Here is a 10,825-nt window from a genome sequence, read left to right on the forward strand (position 1 = left end):
TTTATGGAAACTCTTTTTGCTATCCCTGACAGAAGTGGCCAGATTTAATTCAAATTATTCCTTTGTCTCTTTAATTTTCTTCCTACATGACCTGACTATATTCCTGAACTCTTCTTGAGTAGCCTGCCCTTTTTTCCAGAGCTGGTAAGCTCTCTTTTTTTCCATAATTTCCTCCAAAGTCTCCCTGTTCAGCCAGGCCAGCTGCCTTCCCCACCAGCTCACCTTACGGCACACCGGGACAGCTGCTCCTGCACCTTCAATGCTTCCTTCTTGAAGCATGTCCATCCCTCCTGAACCCCTCTGTTTCCAAGGGCTGTTTCCCAGGCTACACTTTGAACCAGACTTTTGAGCAGGCCAAAGTCTGCTTTCATCCGATTAAAAATTAAACTTTTTTCTTAAAAAAAAGTTAATATAAGCATGTAAACCAATTTTTGCTTCCGATCTCTGTGACCTCAAGCTACTGAAATGGATTTAGCTTCAATTCTCAAATTAGTGTAATAATTCTAACCAAAATCAAAACAAAGCCACCACCACCACCACCACAAAGCCCAAAGAACTTTACCAGGTAACACTGCTTTCAACAGCTTATTGAAATGAAATGTTCACTTGTGGTATGAAATCTGCTCACAGCACATCTATGTGAATGTGACTGCAGTTATATTTCTTTAGATTGTAGGTAAGTATCCATGTTATACCCTTAGGCATACTGCATCTAACAGCTGGGACAGCTCCAAGCCAAGAATTTCAGTCTCAGCTGAATTTTGTTGGAATAAAAGCAGTTGTATTTAATCCGCATCCTCCTTCATTAATCCTACTGCATACTAAACTTCTCTGTAAGCTTCTCAAACTTAAGCACATTCATATGAGAGTCCTAAAAATATTTACATTTACATAAAATGAGAAATACTACTCTTGCATAAACAGAAAACTTTCCATATCAGTTGACAACATGACAACAAATAAAAGCTACTAGGAACATGTAAATACCCATCCAAATGTTAAAATAAATCTCATTTCATCATTTTTACTTAGGTCCTTCAAGTTCACCTGTCTCCCATTTTTAAAGATTTTATGCATGATAGTGAGCAACTAGTATACACCAACATCAGAGAGTCATTATGCAAGTACATTTAGCAGCTTCCTATTGGAGACAACATATTGAGTATTATCAATTTTAGAGCTCTAGTACATGTGCAATGATGCCATACTCAGCAAATGAAAAATATTGGAGTGCTTCCCACAGACAGTTTATTGGTAAACTGCTTTCTCTTTTATTTGGTTGCATTAGGGAGCTAATCAATGCTATCTTTGCAATAACTTTGACAGAACTCTTCATATGAGTTTAAAAAAACCAAAACAAATTCCATATACCTTCTTTAACTAACTGATATTGCTGTCATAAAAATCAGCTAATTAAGAGAAGACTATGTCCATAAAAATGCATGTATATTGAAAAATAATTCTAAAAAAAAAAGAATGCATGACTTTAGCTTACAGAAGTGCAAGACAAATTATTACTACTATTCTCTTTAGGCAGACAGTGATGTTACTGTCAGGATACATGCTAATCAGATAAGGGTAAAAATCTTAAAAATACCAATTTAATTTTCACTGTACATTATTGTTATCCATTCGCAGTGTGAAGAAGGTCAGTTTGTTCTAAGTTTTGTTTAGACAAAACATGCCACCTTCACTAAACTTTAAATTTAGCATTATCATTTAAACATGCATCAATAGCTAAGCATCTGTATTAACTACAGGTAAGGTCTCAAGAGAGACTGTTCTAATTAAAAACAGAGAAGACACACTTCTAAGCTCATCATGGCTTTTATTGAAAAGTAAATATACAATTCTCTACAGTGAAGCGGGTTTTTTCTTCATTTAAGCTGTGAAAGTAAGCAATTCCATGATAACCTGCTAGCAATTCAGATTCAAAGTTTCTATGATAACCTGATATTCGCTTCATGATACTTATTTTAGGACTGTTTTTACTTTAAGACACTGTTTAGAATGAGAAAAGAAATATGAACTGATATGTTATTTCCCAAATATGAAGTTTCTTGAATCAAAGACAGAACTCTTTCTTGGTGTCCTTTTGTGCTACTGCATATGGTACACATGTCAAAACAAACTTTCAGAATTATTATTTGACAAAGTCCCAGACTGTGGTGCCCTTATTGAAAGAGAATAGTTGATCAGAAGTTTGAAGAGAAAGTAAACACTAAGGTTTTGTAATTGTGCTATTTGAACATGTAGTCTCAAATCTTAAAACCCAGGAACAGAGGTTAGATTTGAAAACCAAAATTGCTGAGGAAGAGTAAAACTGATAAATGTACTGACAACTGGCTAGAGAATGCTGTGTTACTGCACTGAAACATTCATAGAGAAGAATAGGCCAGAGGAACAATCTGGATTACAGATAACATATAAAGCACTTAATTTGGAAGTGCAAAATGCCTGTCTCAAGCATTAGTTTACTGAAATGCCAGGCAAAGAAATAACTTACAAGGCACTGAAGGTGATGCAACTCAATTAACAGAAAAGCATCACAGAATTCAGGTGATGCTAACATTTTTGGATTACTCAAAGGTAAAGAAGACACATTTCAAGTGATTCCTAAGGTGTTCCTGATGCACTTTGTTGTTATATACAAATGTTATCTCTGGTGCCACCTCAAGCAATTGCATTCCTAAAAGCTCCATCTGCGCAAGTAGCAGCAGCACTGGAAATCACTAATGCATCACTTAAACCTTTTAGAGTAGTTAGTAGGCAGTTAGCAAAACATTTCCATTTATCACAGGACTTCCACTACTGCAGGAGTGACAGTCAACATAAAGCCTTCCAAAGAGCAGAAAACAGCTGACCTGGAGCTAGGACTTGAGTACCTTTTCTTACCTCTTTCTTCCGCAAGTAGCAGCAGCACTGGAAATCACTAATGCATCACTTAAACCTTTTAGAGTAGTTAGTAGGCAGTTAGCAAAACATTTCCATTTATCACAGGACTTCCACTACTGCAGGAGTGACAGTCAACATAAAGCCTTCCAAAGAGCAGAAAACAGCTGACCTGGAGCTAGGACTTGAGTACCTTTTCTTACCTCTTTCTTCCAAATGCTTCATCTTACTTTCCATAGGTTATTTTTACCAGCCCTCTCTCCAGAAATCCTCCTTCTAGCAGAGTATTAAAATAGAACTAACTCCAATTACTGTCTCCCTGCTCTCCCTAGGCATCACATGGATTCTTTCCCCCTGCCTTCCCACCAAACTTGCTCCCACCAAAAAATCCCAACATGTAAAACAAAGTAGGATGTCATGATGTTCAGGGAAGCTAAAACCCATCCATTATACTGATATGCACTCTTACTTTTATTGGCAAAATAGCCATATGTTTTCCAAAGAACCTTTGAACATGGGCCTTTAAATGCAACTATAAAGCTTAATCAACACTTGTGCAGTATTTCAAAACTTTGTCTCTTCTACATAATTCTTTTTTTCAGGGTAAACAAGGAACTGTGAACATCTGCTCAAATTAGGAAAAATAATGCAAGACAATACCTCTTCTTCTATTGCATTTCTGTTACCTGGAGTGCAAAAGGAACAATTCTCCATCATGAAGGACTACATATCTTTCAACTACCTCCTCCATTTATATTTTTTTCTTTTAGTACCCACTGCTTATTAGATTAAAAACAATGAGCCATGTAAAAACTCTCCTAAATTGGCTATGTTTATTTGTTAGATTATGAAGAGTACGAAGAAGTAAGATAAGCAAATGCGACTCAGAGGAAAATGGAGTTTGTTTTTCTAGAAGTCTCTGCCCTAGTGGAGTAACACTTCACTGCCCTTTTGCAAAAAATGTAACTGCTGTCTATGTAATTTGTTATGTGCTACAACAGATTTTTATTCTGAAATTGAAGTGTACGTGAAGGATATTTTCACGTAAATGTCTTAAGACAGAACAACTCAAAAAATCCCAAGGAGACCATAAAGCTTTTAAGAAGTGTTTATATAATAATAGTCACATTGAGACTTTTCACTGATATTTTCTCAGGAATAGCCTGATAGCTGTTTTTCTTACAGCTATTACAAAGCTGAAAACAGGAAACAGCCTTTTTTCTTACAAAAAATGTGTTCCACATTCAATGGTTTTACCTGTTTGGTTTGGGGTTTTTTTATTGTTGCTTTGGGGTTTTTTTGTGATTGCTGTTTTGGGTTTTTTTAAGGACACTACTAACACTGAGCATCATCAAGTTTCAAATGCTAGTATCCCTACAGAAAAAAATACATAGAAGTAACTCCACCCTATATTGGTAACTATTTCTTTCAATTGTATCTACCATGTAGCTGCAAAAAAAAAAGGGGGTATTCTTAAAATCAAATTGCATTATGTCAGAGGCTGTAGTCAGGACCAAGACAAATAGCAGGAACCCAGCACACCTTGTGCCCCTAGAACAGTCTCCTCTGCCCAAGAATTTGCTTTAAGTCCAAACAGCTGCTAGAAACATCTAACACTCAGTTTGTCCAACGCAAATTCAAAATTCTTGTTTTTGAATCAGTTTCATGTGGTGAAGAAATGCCATCTACCACTCAATCCTCAAACCTGAGACCTTACTAAACAATTATCTTTAATTATTTCTGTGAGGTACCTGCCAAACTGACATAAAATTGACTACAACATCCTGTCTACCCACTGGTTCCAAGGACTGCTAAGAAAAGACAGGAGAACAAAACCACTGTGCAGCTTGGCATGGCAGCAAAAGGAGGGAGTGTGAGAGGGTGAGGGGAGAAAGAATGAAAGAAAACAAAGAACCCATAAAACTAAAAGAGCTTATTTGCTATTTCCAGCAAGTCCACTCCAGTTCTCCTGGTGCAGCTCTGCCCTTTCATTTTTAACCTAGGGTAGCATTTCCTCATTCAATGTAACTAAGGCACAGTAAACTCAAATTCAAACTCTGTAAAGAAAAGATGCAATGAAGTTTTCTCACTGACCAGACCTCACCCTTACTGTAAAAGCATAGTTACCTAACTCAGAGGTCTAAGAAAATATCATATATGAACTTCTTTCTGCACGTCACAACTAGGAAAAGAGAACATACAGTAAATTACTCCAATGGTTCTGCAAGACCAGTAACCCCACATAACCATCTAACTCCAGGAATACACCATCCAGGAATACCCCAGGAAACATCACCTTCATGACAGGCCCCACAAGAGTCTATTTTACCAAATCAGAAAGTAAGAAAAAGAAAGCCAATAGTACACTCACCAAGGGCAATGATGATCCATTTTCAAAATGCATCTTAAAAAAACCCCAACAGAATTCCAAACATCACAGAAGGCAAAAGAAAAAAAAAAAAGTCAGAAACAGTTGTATGTCAAATTTAACTTACTCACAAACAGATTAATTACCCATATTTACTACTGGTTATGCAATCTGTTTAACAAATATGTCTATGTAATCTATTCAACAAATATGTCTGTTTAAATTCAGATTTTACCAAGGGAACTGCAGATAACCCTACCTCCAAACCCTTACCTGTCAAGAGCTTAGTAATTTAAGAAAATGCAATGTATAGCTTCAACTTTAGGATCTGGTGCTCATTCTGAGTAAGTTTTCCAACTAACGTTTATTTTCTGACAGGGCCTTAGAAACCAGGCTAATTCAATTACTACAAACTTAGTCATACAACTAAATGTATTTCCTAGAACATTGTTTGCTTTTATAGAAATATATACAAATGCACACAAGGTTTTTAAGAACTTACCTTGTACAAAAAATCCCAAACATTTCTGCAATTATCACTCTCAATTAAAAAAAGGTGCACAAGAAAAACAGACCTAATTGAAGCAAGGGAATTTTGACAAAGTAAGGACAAAATAAAGGTATTCTGCAAAATATGTTACCTAATGGCATTCTGCAAATTTCACTCCTATTTCCCAGGATAACACAAGTCACCCTTTTTCTCCACTAGAAACATCCATAACCACTGGTCCATACAACACAATCAAGATCCTCCTTCTGCTTGAACTGTTACTCTTTCAGTCCCTGCTGCTTTGATCGACAAAATGGAATGTTTTCTCCACCTGACAATCATGTTGGAAGGTCTGATGCTATATCAGCTGAAGAGTATCTGGAACAGCTAAGAATAAATCACCCTCAGAAGAAGTGTCTTCTCGCTAAGTTAGAAATCTAAAGCACTGGAGGCAAGAGTGGAGAAACACAGAGACTCCAAACTAATGGAGAAAGGTCAGAGAGAAGAACAGTCAAAAGAAAGATTAAATTAGAAAGCAATCAGACTTCTGGGGACTATGGATGTGAACTTTCTTTTGTGCCAGACAAACAAAAACTTCATTTTTTGGCTTCGGTTAGAAATGGGAGAATACCTGGCTGTTTCTTTCTTTAAACAAAAGTAAACCGCAAGTTACTCAGTGAAAAATAGGTTATTAAGTTTATTACCTCAGATAAGATGTAAGTGACATCATGATTAGACTGAGATGGGTAGTGATGTTTATTCAGATTCTAACAAAAGAAGCAAATTTTTGTTTATCAGCTATTTTTGGTTACATTCTTAAGGAAAGTTCTTTATTAATATTTATAATTTTAAAGCATTATTTAAAGAATGCATCAAACCACGTAATCCATGCCAGCATCAGGAAAGCCATCAAATGAACTAGTCCAAGTTACAGACTTCCTTAGAAATAACTAAATGAAAACTAAATGGGGGGGCGGGGGGGAAATCTAAGGGGGGGAAAAAAGCCAAAATATTAAAACCTTAAAAATCTACTCATAAAAAATAAAAGCTTCATTGTTAAGGAAAGAAATAGATTAATTCAGAAAACCACTTATTTAAAATATTTTCTTACTTGTCGCATACAGAACAGTGATGACAACGATCTGGTTTTACAAGATGGCATCTGTCACAGTATCTGATTGCTAAAGAAAAAAAAGGTCCAAGATTAGATCTCAATGTATAGTTACTCATTTTGATTCTCAAAGTCTGTGAAAAAGTAAATACTAGCAGCTCAGCCAGCAGAACCCCCAGGAAAGCATTTCAGCATGATTAGAAGCAGTTGCAAATACTGAGGCATTCACAAATACTGAAGCATTCTTTAATTGCTTGCAATGCTGAATCTAGCAGAGTGAACCCCAAAATCTCTGGTTTTGCAATCTCTGCTAATCATGCTTATCAGGGTTTTTTTCTTCCAAACCCTCAGCTCTGCAGAACAACCAATGAACCAACAAAACCCTCACTCGACTGGAACACCTTTAAAGACTGTTCAACAACACAGCTACTTTAAGCTATCATTCTAACTATTCTAATTTACTGTATGAGATTCTCTCTCCAATTTGCTTAGCGAGCCAGCATTCACAAACTGACAATATCATTAGGGTCAAATTAACTCTTAGTTTGGAAGAACTTTTGTTCCTGCAACTGAACAACCAACAAGCAAACCAGTAAATTTCTTACTGTGATCTATCTAGCTACATATGACATGCAGACAGTGATTCTTAATTCTTTAGTTTTTTAACCTATGAAAAAAGAAGTCTATCCAGCTAATGACTGCTACAGACTCTTCTGCAGCTTGTTAGTATTACAAGCTAATTGTTAACATCAGTTTGAAAACATCTAGCAAGGCATTGTCAATCCACTTTAAAATCCCAAATATACGCCGCAAATTCCTTTCCAACAATCTTTACACTGAATAAATGCAGCCACATAAATATACAGGAAAGTTAAGTTCTTGGGTCACTATGTCATTTTATGAAGGATGAAAAGCATGCCTTCCCTTCAATCCAAACCCTTGAAATTTATTTTTTTTTACTACTTTAAGTAGTACATGAAGACCTCTGCCTCTGGTGGTCTCCTGAACACTATTTACCTCCAGACATCGTCCGTGTATAGATAGGAAGATCCTTGGCTGCACGTCTTAAGACTTCTTGCTGGGATTCACCTCTAGGCTCCCTCTCTAGTGATTCCTTGTCTGAATATGACAGATGAAACTGGAATAATTTTTAAAAATCAAAGAAATTTTAGTAAATTCCAAGTTAAAAAAGTAACTACAGACGCATAAAGAGAAATAAATATTCATTATATAAAGATGGGTTAGCAGCACGTACAAGGTATTACAGTGTTCCCAAGGCACCTAATTTAGCAGATGGCAACTGAAGGTAAAATTAAAAGTACTTCTGGTTTGGTACTGATGCAATGCTGAATGCTTTCAGAAGTTATAAACAACACTCTTCAAGAGAAGGATCAAGAGCTTATCCTTCCCCTGAAAGGTCAGTTAATTTACATCTGGAATACCAAATATTAGTTAGTGAATATAAACTAGGGATGTCAGTATCTAACTGAAGGAAAATACGCTACTTGTAATACCAGAAAAGATAGCTTTATTTCTCTTCTGTGTCTGGCATTTATCCTTGGATTCTTTGCCACTGAAGAGTTGCTGTTCTCTTTGTGCAGGTGTTTGGATGTGTTTTTACTTCACAGAGTGGCTGAGAGAAGGAAGAGATGGGTGTCCTGTATGACAGAATAACCACATCTTGAACATCTTCCCAAATTAAAGGGTAACTTCAGTCACTGCCCGAAACAGCAATAACAAACATGGCTCTAGTAAGTGCTGAAAAGGTAAAAATTACTGAAAGAGATGCATATATATGTGAAGTAGTACAAGTATCTTATACTCCACAGTCCTCTGCAACACAGCAACATAGTCACTTCAGCTTCCAGAAATGGGCAGACGCCAAAGTCTTTGCTATCTGCATTCAATAAGCAGGATACAAAATCACCTCTGAAAAGAAGCCCACGTTTGGCAGGAAAAGTGGCTGTCTCTAACCTGTGCTAGAAACAGAAGCCCTCTGCACAGCATTTATGTCTGCAGGAAGGCTAGTTGTTAGGATAGCATTGACTGTTTCCCTAAATGAAAGCGATAAACTAAGAAAGCAGACAGAAACAAACAGTTAGGAGCTCATTCTCACCTCCATAGAGAAGTTACCACTCCACCCTTCCTAACAAAGCCCAGTCTTCCAGCTGAAGCTGGAGATTTATGGTCTAACATGAGTTTCTCAGGTTACCATTTTTTCCCTTGTAAGGACATTCTCTTGCCAAGATCTGAATTGATTTATATCAGGATACGTAGGATTTCTCACTGTAGAAACTTGGTTCTGAATATTTTTTTTAAATGCTTGTTTGTTGTAGATAGAGCTATTGCTCCACTATTTTGTATTGATCTTCAGAGTAGTTCTGAGTCTACAAACCTCCCAGCCTGGTAAACCATCTTCTCTCCCACCTCCATGCCTGTATATAGCTGGTATGCACAGGTACAGAATGGCACACACTACAGTAAAGTCCCTCAAAGCCTGCTTTTCATATCTGTAAAAGTCTGAAATAACCTTAAAAAGAAATATACAGGCTGTGTGGTTTGCAGCAGCTGCAGTACTCATGAAAGCAAAATGCGAAAGTTTTATCTGTTTTCAAATGAGTATTTGCTAGAGTTGGTAAGTCAGTTCATTTCATTTGAAAATACTCGGTCTTCAAATGAGTATTTGCTAGAGTTGATAAGTCAGTTCATTTCATTTGAAAATACATCCTTTTCTATGTACAGACTTCATGCTAGAAACTGGAAGCCAAGCAGTAACTTAACATTACAAAATACCCTAATTAAATTTCTTAAATACTGCTCTAATAGAATAGGAAAAAGACATGGAACTACAAAGATGTCACTTACTTCCAGCAAGACTGCATGAATTCAAAGAACACAAACACCACACATTGCTTTCTATTACCCAACTTCAATACTTGTCGCACTCCATTTGAAGTTCTCCAGGAGCACTGTATGATGGTTTTGTACCATAATTAGTAGGATTAGCTAAAATGTTTTGGAAGTCTTTTATTGGCATCAGCCCAGTGATTTGAAAACCCTTCTAATTGTTGCTACAGTCACTATATCCATGTATTATATTTTGCTGTGCAGTTACCAAATGAACAAGGTTCTTAATTTATTTTGGTCCTCCCTGTCCCAAGCTGTAGTAAAGACTGTAGCGTGAACTTCAATGAAGACAGCAATTAGTTTGAATTATCTATTTGTTCTCACAATTACACATCTTATTGGTGAATGAAAACTATTCAGAAAAGAACATCCGCACAACAGACAGTAGAAATCACGAGCTATTTATATTGTGCTGGCATGGTACTTATACAAGCTAGAGTTGTAAGTCCATGCCGAAGGAAGTATTGGCTTTGTGGGTATTTCAAATTCCAGTTCAGCCACAGAATGATTCCTCTTGACCTCAGAGCCTGTGTGACACAGCACCTACTGAGGACTCTACAAAGACAGAATGGAAGAGGCCAAAAATTGCGATGGTTGTACCAAGCTGCCATTCAGAGGATTCCCATCAAGACTATTGCTGGAAATCCTCCCCGGATCTCTTTTCCATGTGGCTGTTCTTTCTTTACTAGCTCCCTACCTGCTTAAGCAGCTGTGGCTTCCCAACACCAGCTGATGGGATACACACTCCCACCAAAACCCCCAAGTTCCTTCATACCAAAACAGAGGTACAATAGAGGACAACAGACAGATGCTGACAGGAAATATAAGTCTTAAACACAGGGTAATAAATTTATTTCCATGCAAAGATTTAAGCTACTAGTTCAAATAAGCTGTATTTTTCAAGTGGACAGGTTTTTTCTTCTTAATATCATGAATATTTCAGTTTAAAATATCTATTTAAAAACGTTAAAACTTGGAGAAGGTGTCGGGTTTTTTTGTCCAGGTCACTATGCCACTGCAATCTGACTCACCGCTATAAAGAAGCTGTAACTACCAT

At 36.8% G+C, this 10,825-nt stretch overlaps 1 protein-coding gene across 1 annotated transcript in view; it reads right to left on the bottom strand.

The window, feature by feature from the left end:
* LOC103798729 (palmitoyltransferase ZDHHC2-like) overlaps nucleotides 1-10,825 on the bottom strand; it is a gene marked incomplete at its 3' end in the record, with an annotated part of 17,378 nt that overhangs the window by 1,962 nt on the left and 4,591 nt on the right. The window contains exons 4-6 of the mRNA XM_009071009.1: nucleotides 7,879-7,999; nucleotides 6,862-6,931; nucleotides 5,264-5,296 (exon numbers count right to left, since the gene is read on the bottom strand). Of these exons, the coding sequence (XP_009069257.1) occupies nucleotides 5,264-5,296; nucleotides 6,862-6,931; nucleotides 7,879-7,999 (224 nt within the window). The remainder of the gene's footprint in view (nucleotides 1-5,263; nucleotides 5,297-6,861; nucleotides 6,932-7,878; nucleotides 8,000-10,825) is intronic.

The sequence above is a fragment of the Acanthisitta chloris genome, unplaced genomic scaffold (assembly GCF_000695815.1).
Source record: "Acanthisitta chloris isolate BGI_N310 unplaced genomic scaffold, ASM69581v1 scaffold17713, whole genome shotgun sequence".
Classification (NCBI taxonomy): domain Eukaryota; kingdom Metazoa; phylum Chordata; class Aves; order Passeriformes; family Acanthisittidae; genus Acanthisitta; species Acanthisitta chloris.